Below are 17666 nucleotides of genomic sequence, written 5' to 3'. Positions count from 1 at the left end.
TGGAAAATAGACTGAATCATTTCACACCTAAAATGTCAGCATAGGTGAGCCTACAATCACCTTTACTATTCCAGGTGAATTACTTCATATTCTAACCTTCTGTCAACACACACTGTAACCATGGCGACAGCCGTCTGGTCCAGGTCATAGATCGTATTCGTTTGGACTATTGCGGAATGTCCCATGATAGATAGGAATCAAAATTTGTCATATGACAATTTTAAATTAAAATACCGTCAATCGCAATCTGTCCTAGGATATATCTGAATTCTAATCTCCACTAGTAGGATTCCGGATCCTACTGGATTCCAGTCTGTACTGTGAAATGTATATTAGGGGTGTTACGGTGTAGTGATATATTGCGATATTCTTTACACAATACTGTAATTTTTTATTTTATTTTATTTTTTATGTCATATTTTTCAATCATGGCTTGCAAGTCATATTTTATGTGTTCATAGATTGTTGCCAATACACAATACAACCTATATATGTGTGTGTATGTGGAAATGAGTGTGTGTGTGTGTGTGTCCCTCCCACTACGCTGTACAGCTGAGCGACAGAGCTGCACATTGTGCTCAGATCGGCCGCCCGGCACAGAGTCAACACCAGCGTGTCTGTGCTCTGAGGTAGGTGTGTGTGTCTGTGTGTGTCAGTGTGTGTCAGTGTGAGTGTGTGTGTGTGTTTCTCTGGTGAGGGAAGATGTTTCTGACAAAATAACTCAGAAGTATTTAAAGAAACAGTTTTCAGCAGCAATTATTTTGGTATTAATGACTGGTCATAATGTTGAGTACAGTGAGGGTCGTAAGACTTGTTGAGTGAGTTTAAGAGTCTAACGAATCGGATCTCTGACTCTGATGGTTAATCTGTGACTGGCTGCTGGGACTCCTGGATCACCATGATCTGACTCAGATCATTCTGATGTCCACTCGTCAAACAGACTCTCCAAGTGTGCTGGACGACGGTTGACGGTTCCACTCCTGCTCTCTCTGCTTCAAGTGGTGTCATGAGTGGGATGTGTGTGTACGTAGAACATTCCTCACGCGACCACAAGGGGGTCAAAGGCAGGGTGAAGGATGGTGAGGCGGTCAGCTTTGGGCCTGAGAGGTTGCTGGTTCAATCCCAGCCCGAAATAGGAGTGTGTCATTGTGTCCCTGAGCAAGACACTTAACTATGATGGTGAGTTGGATTGCTGCATCGCAGCCTACTCCCATCAAGGGCTGTTAGAAGATATTAACACACTAAAATATCATTGGTATAAAAAATATGTTTTGCTTTAAAATGTTATTTTATCCAAGTTACTTTATGGTTTATATTTCAACAAAGTATGCAAATATAAATGTAATACTTTTTTATTTTTTATTCTTTTTTATTTTATTTTTGTGTTGCAACTAAATTCTGGGCCGCTAGATGGCAGCAGTCATTACGTCCTCCACAGCTAAATGAACTATGAAATCCTGCGAGATCCTGATGATGACTGAGGACGGGAGGATACAGTGGAAGCTTTTAAAGCTGATGTTTGGACATATTTTGGTTACAAAACAAATTAAATCAGTTACGACCTTGTGAAGAGTCATGTGGTCTGTAAATTTTGCAACACCAGAGTCAAGTACTCGACAATACTACAAATACATCCTACAGTATCACAGTATATCGTGTTGTTGCACCTGTATCATAATACTTGTCGAATCTAATGGTTAATATGTAAACCACCTCTAATTCTTTGTTATTCCGGTTGTGTTGAAGTAAAGAAGGGACAATCTAAGCATGGTGTTATAAATGGTGTCAGAAGTAGGATGTTCCCAGAGAAATGAGAAAATGAATGAGGGAAGTCAGTGATGGCGTCAATTTGACAAGTGAATCAATAATGTTCTATTTCAGGGGACAAATGGAAAGTCTGGATCATAAGCTGAACAACTTCCTGGAGTCTCTGCTCGGCCCTCGAGGTGAGACAAGATTACGTTTAAGTACTTTTGTTATTGTCTGCCAACTATTACACCAACATTTTTACATTGAATTTAAAAGACTACAAACAAGATAATATTGAATTTAGATTTTATTTTGGAATTATTGCAATTAGAATATCAAACTCTATGTGTAGAAAAATAATCAATTTTGAAAACTGTTTAATTGTTTTTTTTAATAACATTTTCAACATTTTAAAATGTTAAATTATTCAATATTTTGATGTGACTGACATACTTTAAAGGAAACAAGTATTGTTTTTTGACTCGTTACTTCCTTCAAATTCATAAAGTGTGATTGTTATAATGTTTTGTATTGTCATATCTGTGTCTTCCTGAAACGTTTGTGTCCCCCACAGATCCGAGGGTTCAGGGATGGCTCCTGCTCGACAATTACTCCCCGACCTTTGCCCTCACGCTCGTGTACCTTCTGATTGTGTGGGCGGGGCCCAAGTACATGAGGCGCCGGCCGGCGCTGGCTTGTAGAGAACTGCTGGTTTGCTACAACACGGGCCTCACTCTTCTCTCTCTCTACATGTTTTATCAGGTAAGAGGGTCAACAGTGTGACTCCGCCCATCACGCCAGAAAATACCATCTGATAACAAGAACAAGTCAAGAGAAAAATAATCACAGCCTCTGTTTGTTTCTCTGCTGCACGTTTTTATTACTACAGCGTTACTGCATTGATTACTTATTACTACAGTGTTCCTGCATTTATTACTTTTTACTACAGTGTTACTGCATTTATTACTATTGTATGATTGCATTTATTACTACAGTATTACATTTATTTATACAGTGTTACTGCATTCATTACTTATTACTACACTATTACTGCATTACTTACTACAGTGCTTCTGCATTTATCACTTATATTAGTACAGTATTACAGCATTTATTACTACACTATTATTGCTTTATTGCTACACCTTTACTACATTTATCACAATAGTATTACTGAATTACTTACTACAGTTTATCTGAATTATTACTTATTACAACACTATTACTGCATGTTTAACTACAGTGCCGCTGTAATTATTATTTATTACTAAAATTTGACTGCAATTATTACTTTTTACTATGGTTTTACCGCATTTAATACTTATATATACTTATACTTCCTTTATATATAGAACTGTATTTTTTATTATTATAACAGTATTCTTATTATTACTTGGTACTTTAGTATTTATTTGTTTATGTCATATTACTACATTATTAATTTCTTTAATTACTCAAGAATTACTGCATTTATTACTTATTCCTACAGTATTTATTTATGTATATATTATTGCTACAGTATTACTGAATTTAAGATGTATTACCACATGTATCAACGGCATGTATTACTTATTACTACAGTATTATTGCATTTATGATTTATTACTACATGTATTACTGCATTTATTACTTATTACTACAGTATTATTGCATTTATGATTTATTACTACATGTATTACTGCATTTATTACTTATTACTACAGTACTATTGCATTTATGATTTATTATTACATGTAATAATGCATTTATTGCTTATTACTACAGTACTATTGCATTTATGATTTATTATTACATGTATTAATGCATTTATTGCTTATTACTACAGTGCTATTGCATTTATGATTTATTACTACATTTATTACTGCATTTATTACGTATTACTACAGTACTATTGCATTTATGATTGATTTATTATTACATGTATTAATGCATGTATTGCTTATTACTACAGTACTATTGCATTTATGATTTATTACTACATGTATTACTGCATTTATTACTTATTACTACAGTACTATTGCATTTATGATTTATTATTACATGTATTAATGCATGTATTGCGTATTACTACAGTACTATTGCATTTATGATTTATTACTACATGTATAAATGCATTTATTGCTTATTACTGCATGTATTAATAAATCCCAAGAAATTCCAGGTACCCTCAACCTTTTCAGTACATCGGACCACTTTAATGTCATTATTGTATTCTCGGACCTTAAATAAAATCCATACATATAAAATTGTGTCTCCTGCGAAAAAAACACAAAAACAAAATACTTAAAAAAAATACATCATAACACTGAATTTCCAAGATTGGAATAGTAACAACAAGATGTATTTGCATCTTTGTATATTTGATTGTATAGCGATCATGGTGTTCTGTAGGTGTGTGTGTGTCTTCTGTGTGCTAATGTCTATTAGAAAAGTCATAGGACAGTCTGCAGTTCTGACTTCACAACATTATCACTAGTTTCAACATTTTAGTGCAGCAGTGCAAGAGGTCAAAATATTAATCACAATCTTGAAACTACATTTAATATGTAACCATCACTCCTTTAAGAGTAAATATTAGTATCATAGCGATGTTATGTTTTAACTCTTGGAGGCGAAATCAAGCGCAACTATGTGTGTTTTTTACACAAACATCTTCGTTATATCAACGTGAACATTCATCTGTTTTTACTTCAATTCTTCACTGTGACTGTTGTTAATGTCAAGCGATAGAAAGATAGAAAAACATTTAAAGAAAAGAGAGAAGAAGATGTATTTACACCATTTAATTGTATAACATAACTAAATTAGCTAAACATTCTATTTTGTTATATATAGAATAGAATATAAAACATGATCTAAGACCTATTTATTCACATTTTTTATTCAAAATTCCTTTGGGGAGAGAGAAATACCTACAAAGAAGACACGTATTACCATGAACAAGAAAGTCCTGGGTTTGATTCCTGTTTGTTCAGCATTTAAATCAAAATAAAAATCTTTCTTTATTTAGTTATAAATGCAGTAATAGGTAATGAATGCCATAATACTCTAGTAATACATAATAAGTGCAGTGATACTGGAGTAATAAGTACACTTATAGTGTAGTATTAAGTAATACATGCTTTAATTCTGTATTAGTAAATTAAGTAATATTGTAGTTATACATGCAGTATTACAATAAATAATAGTGTAGTAATACATTAAGTAATACTCTATTCAATCATGTAGTAATACTGTGTTCAAATATGCAGTAATACTTTAGTAATAATCAATACATACAGTAATACTATGTTAATAAATGAAGTCCTCTTTATGGAAAAAGATGAGAAAAACAGGCTTCAAATCCTAAAGAAAAAACATGTTATGGTTGGTTTGACCTTGAAATAAATGATTAAAAACTAATAGTTAATTCTTCACTGTCATGACTTCTCTGTAACGAACTGTGAAGACTTCTCTGTGCTTTTCCTCAGCTCTTGAGCACGGCGTGGCACGGCGGCTACAACCTCTTCTGCCAGGACACACACAGCGCCGGTCCGGCCGACACAAAGGTGGGTTGTGAGCACAATTCCTATCCTTTTTTAATCTCCAGAAGACACTTTTTCACTGGACTGAAGCTCCGAGAGCAACAAGTGATAAATCCTGCAGACGAGGTCAGGTCAGTGCGTCGGTTCTCATCTGAGTCGTCCATGAGCTCATGGAGCTGCTCTGACCTCTGACCCTGAAGTTGCAACTCCTTGAAGATTCTCCTCACACTTCCTCCGACACTGTGTCCAGATCATGAGCATCCTGTGGTGGTACTACTTCTCTAAACTGGTGGAGTTCATGGACACGTTCTTCTTCATCCTGAGAAAGAACAACCACCAGATCAGCTTCCTGCACGTCTACCATCACGCCAGCATGTTCAACATCTGGTGGTTTGTCATGAACTGGATCCCCTGCGGCCACAGTGAGTGTTTCCCCAGTCATGGAGTCGTAAACACAGTCGTAGCAACATGTGCTGCAAAAGATCATCACCTACTATGAATTTATTACAATTAAATATTGGAATTTCCTTTCTTTTTTTTGTGCAAATGTACAGAAATGTAATGCTGATCTTCAACATACACTTACACTTATTTATGTGCAGATCACAATCAATCAATCAATATTCAATTATAAATAAATAAATGATCAAATACAAATAAGCAATCAGAAGACATTGATAAAGGCAACATGATTATTTAACGTGGAAGAAAAATAAATTAAATAAGTAAGTAAATATTTTGTTCAGTGAAATAGAAAAGTATACATAAGTGGCAGGAATAATAAGAACTTTACTTCTTTTGGATCCTTTTAAAATAGTTGAAAATTGTTTGATTATAGTTGAAAATTATTTGTTTATAGTTTAAAATTATTTGTTTATAGTTTAAAATTGTTTGTTAATAGTTTAAAATTGTTTGATTCTATGTTTAAAATTGTTTGATTCTAGTTTAAAATTATTTGATTATAGTTGAAAATTGTTTGTTTATAGTTGAAAATTGTTTGATTATAGTTGATAATTGTTTGTTTATAGTTTAAAATTATTTGTTTATAGTTTAAAATTGTTTGTTAATAGTTTAAAATTGTTTGATTCTATGTTTAAAATTGTTTGATTCTAGTTTAAAATTATTTGATTATAGTTGAAAATTGTTTGTTTATAGTTGAAAATTGTTTGATTATAGTTGATAATTGTTTGTTTATAGTTGAAAATTGTTTGATTATAGTTGAAAGTTGTTTGTTTATAGTTGAAAGTTGTTTGTTTATAGTTGAAAATTGTTTGTTTATAGTTGAAAATTGTTTGATTACAGTTGAAAATTGTTTGATTCTATGTTTAAAATTGTTTGATTCTAGTTGAAAATTGTTTGTTTATAGTTGAAAATTGTTTGATTATAGTTGATAATTTTTTGTTTATAGTTGAAAATTGTTTGATTATAGTTGAAAGTTGTTTGTTTATAGTTGAAAGTTGTTTGATTATAGTTGATAATTGTTTGTTTATAGTTGAAAATTGTTTTATTACAGTTGAAAATTGTTTGATTCTATGTTTAAAATTGTTTGATTCTAGTTGAAAATTGTTTGTTTATAGTTGAAAATTGTTTGATCATACTTGAAAATTGTTTGTTTATAGTTGAAAATTGTTTGATTATAGTTGATAATTGTTTGTTTATAGTTGAAAATTGTTTGATTATAGTTGAAAGTTGTTTGTTTATAGTTGAAAGTTGTTTGTTTATAGTTGAAAATTGTTTGTTTATAGTTGAAAATTGTTTGATTACAGTTGAAAATTGTTTGATTATAGTTTAAAAATTGTTTGTTTATAGTTGAAAATTGTTTGATTATAGTTGAAAGTTGTTTGTTTATAGTTGAAAGTTGTTTGTTTATAGTTGAAAATTGTTTGTTTATAGTTGAAAATTGTTTGATTACAGTTGAAAATTGTTTGATTATAGTTTAAAAATTGTTTGTTTATAGTTGAAAATTGTTTGATTATAGTTTAAAGTTGTTTGTTTATAGTTGAAAGTTGTTTGTTTATAGTTGAAAATTGTTTGTTTATAGTTGAAAATTGTTTGATTACAGTTGAAAATTGTTTGATTATAGTTTAAAAATTGTTTGATTATAGTTGAAAATTGTTTGATTATTGTTGAAAATATCTGATTGTATTCGAGTGATGAGACTTCACCTTACAGTGGTTAGAACTGTTAGCAAGTATAGCCTTTGGTTTCTCTCTTATGTGTCACAGGGTTAATAACCGGCCCCAGAATCTAACAATCTAAACAAACAAATAGATAATGATCATTTTCTGTTTGCTTCATAACTCGACTCCTGCAAGGGTTTAGTCATATCCATGATGCTGCTTAAAGAGACAATGCCTTTGTTAAAGAACATGTAATGAAAAGAAAAGAGCAAATACATTATTATTGAGTAAAAAACAAAACTTTGAATGAAAATGATTTACTTTCTCTACCTGTAAAAAATTAAGTAAAATTGTAGATAATAATAATTAATGTAGACAAATTAATGTATATAAAAGTATATATATAAATAAGTGAAAAATAGTGCTAATATGTTATAAATAGAATAAATACATCATTTTTTAAATAGTGCATAGCTCAAGTTATATTTCATTCAGCAGTCTGATGGCCAGAGGAATAAGAATAGTTTAGATTTTGAGAATAAGTTTAGAATGATACAAACATGTGAGGTTTTTTTTCAAACCTCATGCAGATTACTTGTTGTGTCTCCAGCCTTCTTCGGGCCGTGCATCAACAGTTTGGTTCACGTGGTCATGTACTCCTACTACCTGCTCTCGGCCATCCCAGTGATGCGTCCGTTCCTCTGGTGGAAGAAATACATCACACAGTTCCAGCTGGTGAGTTTCCTCTTACTGTCAGGAACGCTTCTCGGATATTTCCGTCTCTGCGGATCAATAGAACCTTCATCGTCCTTGTTTCCTGTGCAGGTCCAGTTCTGCATCACCGTCCTGCAGACGTCCTCCGCACTGGTCTGGCCGTGTGGCTTCCCTCTGACCTGGCTGCTCTTCCTGGTCAGCTACATGATCACGCTCGTCCTCTTCTTCTCCAACTTCTACCTTCAGGTGAGCGGCTTCCATCCTTCCTTGCTCATCAAGGTTTATTATGCAAGTTAATTGTTGAATTGAAGTCATTTGATCATTTATATATATAAATATATAAATAGTGCAAAACATTTTGTTTTTATGTGATCATTTTTGGGTGTCATGTGATTACTAATGTGTGTCATGTGATCATTTATGGGTGTAATGTGATCATTAATTGGTGTCATGTGATCATTTATGGGTGTCTTGTGATCATTTATGGGTTTCATGTGATCATTTATGTGGGCCATGTGATCATTTATGGGTGGCGTGTGATAATGTATGCGTGTCATGTGATCATTTGTGTACCATGTGATCATTTATGTGGGCCATGTGATTATAAATATGTGCCATGTGATCATTAATGGGTGTCATGTGATAATGTATGCGTGTCATGTGATCATTTATGTGTGCCATGTGATTATAAATGTGTGCTATGTGATCATTAATGGGTGTCATGTGATCATGTATGTGTGTCATGTGATAATTTGTGTACCATGTGATCATTTATGGGTGTCATGTCACTACTGATGTGTGTCATGTGAGCAGTATGTTTCTCACGTCACTTAGAAAAAGGAATGTATGCACCATTTAAACAAGTTATTGTATCAAAGAGAAACCCTGAACATGTCAGGGGGTTTCCTCCCTCAGTCCAAGACTGACAACCTGTTCAGTTTGTATATTGACTTGATTGTACGGTGCCTTGCAAAAGTATTCACCCACCTTAGCATGTTTCATGATTTGCTGCCTATAAAATCTGGAATTAACATGGACTGTTGGAGGATTTGCAACATTTAATTGACAGAACATGCTGCACAACTGTGAAGATTTTGAATGTGAAGCAAACGACAAATAGGAAAAAATAACTAAATATAAAGATAAAAAGAAAAAGTGATTGTGCATAACTACTCACCACCCGGAAGTCAATACTTAGAACCACCACTAAGTCTCAGTGAGCTCGTCACATCTTTCCACTGGGATCTGCCCATTACTCCTTCAGGCTGAACAATCTTTGAGTCTGACCACAGATGTTCTATTGGATTGAAGTTTGGGCTTTGACGAGGTCATTCCAACACATTTAAATGTTTCCCCTTAAACCACTTGATCGATCACATCAAACCCAGATTTAAAAACATTGATCTTCATGCTGTAATATCACAAAATAGGTAAGAATCCAATGGTGGTTGAATACTTTTGCAGGGCACTGTAGTTTGTCAACTCAAGCTTCTATTATGGATTCATGTTTTAAGTGAGTGTGTAATATTGTGTAGTAAAGTCTCGTGTCTCTTCAGGCCTACAAGAAGAACAAAGATACAGTGAGCAGGAAGATGAAGTCATTTGGCTCCACAAATGGAAAAACAAACTCTGACCCAGAGAAAGTGAGAGTCGACTGACGCTCCGAAGAAGCTACTTTTCAAGAGCCTCGCAACATTTGTGTTAAATTATTCATGTCCTCCAGGTGCGATGAGTCCAGGTGTCGCACACCTTCATCTCCAACATGTTCCTCAGCAGACGTTATTGCACGTATATGTTTTATCAGAGTCCAGAGTCGTTTATCTGTTGGAAAATCTAAACGTGGGAATCCTTGCACAATCTTGCACGTTGGTGACATGACAAGCGACTCAACGGTGAAATGTTGAAGGTAATATTTTGACTTTAAATAAAGCTCAAATCTTGCACAAACTGAAGGACGTTTTTTCTCACGATCCTGACTTTGGTTCGCATTTATTAGAAAGATGGGTCGACTAGTAATGCCTGTAACACCGACAAGCCAGCTCTGAGTGGGAATAGTACTCGCGTCCACTGGCAGCGCGACATATGTTGACGTGGCTGTGTTGTTGCTATCACTGGTTCCTATGCAACAGGTCGTAAATAACAATTGATGTGTGGCACTGATGATGTCACGTCTGCACTCGTGGCACCACCATCGTATTCTAAGAAGGTTCTTCCCTTGAGCAGGTCATCACAGATCGAACGATAGTGGAGCTGCTGGTCCAAGTCCCTCCCTTGACAACCCATTAACTTACCTAACTAATATTGTGCCGACCGGTAGGTAATAAACTTTATATTGTTTAGATGGTTTGATTACAGTTGAAGTTTGATTGTATACGAGTGATTTTTAGAATACAAACATGTGTTTTACTCGTCCGGGACAATTGTTTAAAAATGAAATGACAGAATAATTTAAAAAACAAATTGCTAAAAGTGCTAAAAATGAAAAATAAGACTTGGAAAAGGAGGAAATATGAACAAGTATATGAACTGCAGTAAAGTGGACAGAAAAACATTTCTTCCTGAAGAATTCTATTAACCTGCGAGGAGAGTCTGATGGATCAGAACAAAAGTGCTTCAGCATTTGACCTACATGTGCAGAGCTGCAGTCCAACATCAGGACTCAAATCACGACAAAACAACTAATACAATTTTCAAATGTTTTCTAGCAAATCCTGTTTGATCCATCTGGCTCTGAAGAGAGGCTGCATGGATTATACTCCTGTGTGTCCTAGACACACACATACACACACACACACACACAGTCTTCTGCATATTTTATTCATGCTCGGGTCTTTGCCGTGAAAATACAACAGATTTTACAGACCAACAGGTTGTTTATTTGAGAACATTCATCTAGTCGGGAGTCACTGATGGACTTCTTGAACTGGTGGTTCTGATGGTTTCAAGACGACGAGGGTCGTGGATCTACACACAGACTACAGCGGCTGCTCACAGAACGCTGTGTAACTTCTCACTCGTGCAAAGTAGAAAGGTGTGTACATCTTGTCCAGCTCGAAGGAAGTCTCCATCACTTCCCCCGTCCTCCTTGAGGGAGGGAGTTCATATTAATACAGGTACAAGTCAACAAGCCTGTCGTCACTGTGGCTCATACTCACTTATAGATGACTTGGTGCGAGTGCTGAAACCACTCCAGCTTACAGAAGCGATGGCTCCCCCTGGAGGACAGATTCAGTCCTATACAGAAGTTCCGATCGGCCTCTTGGGCTGGGTTCCGCCTGCAGAACCGATTAGCTTGTTTCTCTGCTGGTTTCTGAGGTTGAAAGGGCAGAAAAGGTCATTTTCTTTTTCACCATTGATCTGTATACTGACCATGGTGGAGCAAAGTGTTGCCACAGAGGATTCAGACTCACCTCTTGGTTCTTCTTGCAGAGAACAGCATAGACTTTGGTTTGATTGTCTCGCTCCTGTGACAGGCGATAATGACCAAACAGAAGCGATTCCATTCTGCAGATGTTTGCGGAAATTACACAAAAATTAAGTCTAGTTGGTCTAGAGCAGGGGGCAGCAACCTTAACAACTCAAAGAGCCATTTGGACCCATTTCCTGCATAAAAGAAAACCCTGGGAGACACAAAACCCCTCCTTTATCTTCGTCCATAAAGACAAATAAAAAACATCCAAATACCTCTTTGATGTTCATCAGTAACGTCCCCCTTTTATTAAAGCCTCGACATGAGAAGAATTGATCAGAAAAATATTAAACAAGTCTATATTTTAGGCTTGTTTTGAGCGGTTGATACCAGGCCATCAGCCTAAATCTCTTATATCAAGTCAGTATGGAAGCATTTGGATGTTTTTAAGTATCTTTTTGGACGAAGATAAAGACGAAAACAATTGATTTACAGTCGCTACATTAAAATGAAATTTTTTTTATCTATGACTCTTAAAATAACCGAATACTCCGAAATAATCCCAACCCTTAGCTGACATGAGGGTGAGTGGAAAATATGTGAAATTTGAATATTGGGTGAACTATCACTTTAAGATAATTATCAAAAATAATGTTTTGTACTATTTACTGCAATTGTTTAACTAAGTCATGGTTTTGTTTCCCTTTCTTATGTAAAGCACTATGTGACTCTGAAGGGTTATTTATATATACATTAATATACATCATAATTGTATCATCATCATTATTATAACCATCATTTCAACAATGCAGAATACAAAATAAAAGGACATTAAAAACAAAATGATTTGATATCAAACTTAACCTAATTTATTATAATGTAAACGTTTGTAACTGATTGATTTGCTGAAAAATATAAAATATTTTCTATAAAAAATATTTTCTATGTAAGTATGCAATCATAAAATGAATCTAAATATCTGTTATTTATAGTATTTAAAATGACTTTTTTTAATATATATATTCACTTAAATGTTTTTGAGGGTCAATAAATACTTACAAAATAACCAAAGTCCTACAACAAAAACCCTATAGTCATTTTCAGAGACTACACATGAATAATAGAAACCAATACAAAATAAAATTGTTTCTACATGACCTTTGACCTCATGAGGGCCACTTAAATGCAGTCAAAGGACCTAATGATGTGTGGATGAAAGGGGTCAAAGGGAGGAGGAAGACAGACATAAAGACATTGGATTTTGATTTAATTGATAAAATGAATCCGATTTTTTAAAACTTATAATATAATATAATTCTTTAATTAACCATTTATCTTCTTGTTTGAAACCTAATTGCAATTTTGGGATATAATTATAATAATTCATATTATAAATATGTGATAATATATAATAGATTTATTTTTAAATATATTGTGAAGTATATAGATTTTTCCATTTTGTTGCACCTTCATCCTTTTTATAAGTTGCTCACATGAGAAACACATGAAAAAGCAACTTGTCCAGTTAATTCAGAGAATGGCCGAATGGAAAAACAGAAAAAAATTAGATCGCGATTTTTTTTTATCTTGACCCACAGACGACACAAGGGATACCCCAAACACAATTGTTTTCAGACCTTCAGGGTCACTTTGACCCAGAGACAACACAAGTTTTAAGGTCTACCTGGTTGTCTTGGTTCTCAAGCGCGGGACGACAGTCAACGGATCGTCAGGAGTCGTCAGCATAAACACACTTCCGTCAGAGAAGAACCGGAGGTACCTGTGAGATTCAACGTTTAGACTTGAGGCTCAAAAAAAAAGAGAGCAAATACTGACCTGTAGAACTCCACTTCATGCCAGGCTCGGTAAAAGCCATCCAGAGACTTTTCTCCTTGACGTATGTAAGAAGCTTTGCTGATGTAGATCCCTAGTGGAGTCAAACAGAGCGTTTGTTTGGTCACTGACAGTTCAAACAGTAACATGAGTGATGAACAGGTCAGTCTTTTTTTACACAAAATTCCAGGTGGCTGTAGATGTATGTGGAAAATGTTCAGGAGATTCAGGTTAATCAAAGGACAGACATGTTTATTTACCATCGAAGTGAACACGTGGTCTTTGCAGAAACATTTCCCGCCACGACAGGTGGGGTGCGAGTTTTGTGCAGTTCCTTCCCCACACTCTCACACATGCTGAGCGCCAAAGCTCTGGCTCCCTGGAGGAAAAATGTAAATCAATTGTCTGGTTATTATGTCACTGAAGTCTGAGTGGTATTAGTTTTCTTTCTTTAAAGGGGTTAATTAACTTGTTTTTTCAATATCTAAAAGCAACTTATTTTTCATATTGTGCTCGACTTCATGCTGCACTGAGTTGAATTTATGTGCATGTGGTTGTGGAAAAAGAAGAAGTGTAGAGTTCATACGGTCACAGCATGATCAAGGCATCCCAATACAGGGGCCACAATATATATTTATTGTACTATATTATGATTCTGTAGTGACAAGGATATATTTGTAGTATTGTCGAGTCCTTGACCTTGGTGTTGCAGAATTTACAGACCACATGACTCTTGATGAAGTTGAAACTGATTTCATTTGTTTTGAAACCAAAATATGTCCAAACATCAGCTTTAAAAGCTGCTGGAGTCCACTGTATCCTCTTGTCCTCAGTCATCGGCAGTGTCTCGCGTCATTTAATTGTTCCTTTAACTGTGGAGGATGTAATGAGATCTAGTGGAGTGAATTTTAAATGTAGCATAAAAATGAACAAACTCAATATTTGCAATTTTTAGTAAACTATACAATCTTTGATGAAATATATAATGATATTCTATAGTAAAAACAATATTGGTAGTGTGAAATATTGATATTGTAGGAAAAAAAAGTTATTAAAGTTTGTCGATCATTTCTACCTCCTGAACTGTGGATGGTTTACAGGATGAATAGAACAAAACACAAAGCTTTTTCACATATAAAATGTCTTTGTTGTATCCCCAGATCTTCTAAACGTTGACACTAAGACTGACCTTGCACAAATGTAGAAACCCCTGCAAACCAGAGACAGCTGCTCCAGGGCCCTCATGTCCAGGTGACTGGACACGACCCAACGAAATATGTACATCAGGATTTCCTGCGGCAGCTCTGCATTCACCCGAAGAAGAAACATTAGCGAGTGAAGACAAGAACAAGAATTTACACGCGTTTGTGTCGTTGACATTCACCCGAAATGTGTGTCTGTGTTGGTTCTACCACAGGAGAGCAGATCTTTGGAAGTGAACTTTCCAGCGAGAGCTGCTGCTCAAAGTAGGCGACGAGATCTTCGATGTCACCGTCTCCATCAGTCTCTTCACTATGACAAAAGTACAAATCAACGTTTCCATTTTCTCTTGAAGGTTTATTCAGTTATTTGAAACATCCTAAGGTTTATTACTATCACAATCTGATTGTGTCAGTATTAAACTGAACTTGATCAGAGGCTGTTTAAAGGTTAAACGTTTTTATACGTTTTTGTACGTATTTAAAAAAAGTTTTATTTTTAATAACTCGATTTATATGCTTTTATGGACTTTTATGTGGTTTCACTAGGAAGTTCAACTGCCCAGTCAAGTCAACATGATTTCATCCCAAATTATTTTTTCAAAAGAACTTTATAAGGTTATATCTAATATAAAAGGAAAACTACAGTATGGTTTTATTTATAAACAAAGACTTACAATTTTCCTTCTTCTCCATCGGTTCCATCAGGACGACTGTAGTTGATCCTATGTTCAATGTCAGGGACGAGTTGCATGGCCATTCGGTAGAACTTAATAGCTGCCGTCAGAAAGACAGAGAAAGTGATTTGTTGAAACGTCAAACTGAACTTTATGAAACAGATTTCCCAATTTTCTGGCGAATAAAGGATTCTCTTATGTTACGACACCTACCTTCATACACCGCTCCATCTTGTTCTTCTTCAACGGCTCTCAAAAAAAGCTCAGCGGCCTGACCAGAAGAAGAATTATTCAAAACAATGACCAATTCAACATTGTTGTCAACATACCTTTTGCTCGCGAGCGGCGTCTTGAGTCTTCTTCAGACTTGAGCCGCGCAGAAGCCCGCAGCTCCGCCCCGGACCTTGAGAACTCGGCTTAAGTTCTGACATCCACTGAGCTCGGAACGCGTGGAGCTCCGGCTTCAGCAGAAAAGAATGCGACACCGTTTTATTTAATAAGACGTTTAAGTTTTCCACACACATCTACATATACGAGTTTATAGTACTACTATGACTAAACTTTCAAACATTAAATAACATTTGTGAGTCTAATTAAAACATAACACAACATTAAACACACTCTTTTGCATTTGCACACTGAAATAAATAAGCATGCATACAGTATATTGCACTGGAAGAATTACACAGATCATCATACGTCAATGATACATGAATACATCAATGCCTAAAAAAAACAACTGTCTTTTAGCAATAAAAGTTTCTGATTCTGAATAAACAAAACAAATCATAAAAAAGTATGGGCTTTTTAACAACTACACTTAATAGAATGTTAACAACCCTGTGGCATTTGACAGATATCAAAACGTATGATGAAACACTTACATTGAGGTTTGGATCATCAGATCCTTCTTCTTCTTCCTCCATTGTCCCTTCGACATCTGCATGTTCTTCCGCCTGTTTAGAACAAGAGCCGTTAGAATCCTTTTATATCAACGAAGATACATTTATCAATCATCAAGTGTCTCACCTATTTTCATTCAAGAAACATTAAATTGAGTCATTTGCCATTGGAATACCTACCGATCTACGGTACGGTAATTATTTTTCCAACTTTTGAATGAAATAAAATGCACACAATGTCAAATTAGAGGAAAGTGAACATAATACTAATCTAATAGAAAATCTTTACAATTTATTAATTACACTTTGTGAAATTTGAACTTGTCTGGAAGCTGATCTGTAACATGAGGCGTATCCTAAATATCCCTCGCTCAATGGCAGAAGCCTGAAAAACAAATACACAACTCCACCTAACTAGAGAAGAAATAATCCAATTGGTTGTGTAAAAAGTCACACAGGATCTAGACTTGCTTGAAGGTAACAACACCTACTGGTTGAATTTGGTAAACAAGTTTTGTGAGCACCATTTAAGGGTGGAGGCTCCAGTTTAAGGTGCTTGAAGGTAACAACACCTACCGGTTCAACTTGGTAAACAAGTTTTGTGAGCACCATTTAAGGGTGGAGGCTCCAGTTTAAGGTGCTTGAAGGTAACAACACCTACCGGTTCAACTTGGTAAACAAGTTTTGTGAGCACCATTTAAGGGTGGAGGCTCCAGTTTAAGCCTATCCAACACTAGATTCATAAGAAAAAGTATCAGTGTGAAAGTAAATTGAAGTATTACTAAAAGTTTTTTACTAAATACAATAATATCGGAGATTGAATTGAACATAGCAGATAAAATGATCAGCACAAAAGCAAACGTGTAAAAAAACAAGCCTCTGGTGTTTTAGTTGAGTACTGGAGACAATATTGATCATTATTTTGATACCGTTTTGGATTTCAGCAATTTTATGATCTTTAAATCGAAATATAATTGGAATTATAAGAGTATAATTATAAATATACATAGACATACGTAAAAACATTATCAAGGAACATCTTAAGCCCCGTGTTAAAATGGCATGTTAGGATGAGGTGTTTTTGTTTATTCTGGTATGAACTATTAACTTGGACTCCTGAGTCAACACTCGGGTGTCGTCACTTCCGTTTAACAGCTTGTTATGAAAAAGAAAAAACATGCAACAAACGGTTGTAAAAGAGGCGCATAGCTGCGACTTAATAATTAGTGTCGAGTTGAAATGAGATAAAGTATGCATTAAAAGTAGGTTTGAATGTATTTGCGAAGCCGCTCGAGAGAAAACTAGGGATGCTAACAGCTAACTAGCTAACATAGCAGACAAACGTGACTCACCATAACGGCTCAGAGAGTTCCTCGCGCGACGTTCGCACTGCTGCTCGGTGTCTCCCTCTTACAGTTCACGGTCAGAGAAACGCACGACGCAGAGAACATGTTTGCGAGCTCGCATGAACGCAGCCATCTCGCTGAGTTCCGCGAGCAGAAGTAGAGATCAAGTTCTTAGAGCAGCTCAGTGGGATCA

General features: G+C 35.2%; 2 protein-coding genes across 3 annotated transcripts; one reads left to right on the top strand and one right to left on the bottom strand.

The window, feature by feature from the left end:
- Positions 1-1888: 1888 nt before the first annotated feature.
- elovl5 (ELOVL fatty acid elongase 5) lies at positions 1889-9964 on the top strand. The gene is made up of 7 exons (XM_087803288.1): positions 1889-1946; positions 2324-2511; positions 5220-5297; positions 5524-5695; positions 8004-8128; positions 8219-8353; positions 9664-9964. The coding sequence occupies exons 1-7, from the start codon at positions 1889-1891 to the stop codon at positions 9763-9765; spliced, it is 858 nt and encodes a 285-aa protein (XP_087659414.1). The 3' UTR covers positions 9766-9964.
- A 944-nt stretch (positions 9965-10908) lies between these two features.
- On the bottom strand, positions 10909-17666 carry fbxo9 (F-box protein 9). Of its 2 annotated transcripts, none has more exons than XM_087802943.1 (13): positions 17480-17666; positions 16110-16181; positions 15555-15686; positions 15439-15496; positions 15226-15325; positions 14734-14861; positions 14539-14653; positions 13610-13728; positions 13353-13443; positions 13201-13296; positions 11518-11611; positions 11263-11417; positions 10909-11188 (listed from the first exon to the last, which is right to left on the bottom strand). In XM_087802943.1, exons 1-13 carry the CDS (start codon positions 17480-17482, stop codon positions 11083-11085), a joined length of 1269 nt encoding a protein of 422 aa, XP_087659069.1. In that variant the 5' UTR covers positions 17483-17666; the 3' UTR covers positions 10909-11082. The 2 variants fall into 2 exon arrangements, with proteins under 2 accessions (XP_087659069.1, XP_087659068.1); XM_087802942.1 differs by having other exon boundaries at positions 10909-11191; positions 17480-17664.

This window comes from Callionymus lyra, chromosome 11 (genome assembly GCF_982586985.1).
Source record: "Callionymus lyra chromosome 11, fCalLyr1.hap1.1, whole genome shotgun sequence".
Taxonomy (NCBI): domain Eukaryota; kingdom Metazoa; phylum Chordata; class Actinopteri; order Syngnathiformes; family Callionymidae; genus Callionymus; species Callionymus lyra.
Note: the sequence above shows the minus strand (reverse complement) of the source record. Positions and strands in the feature narration are given on the sequence as shown.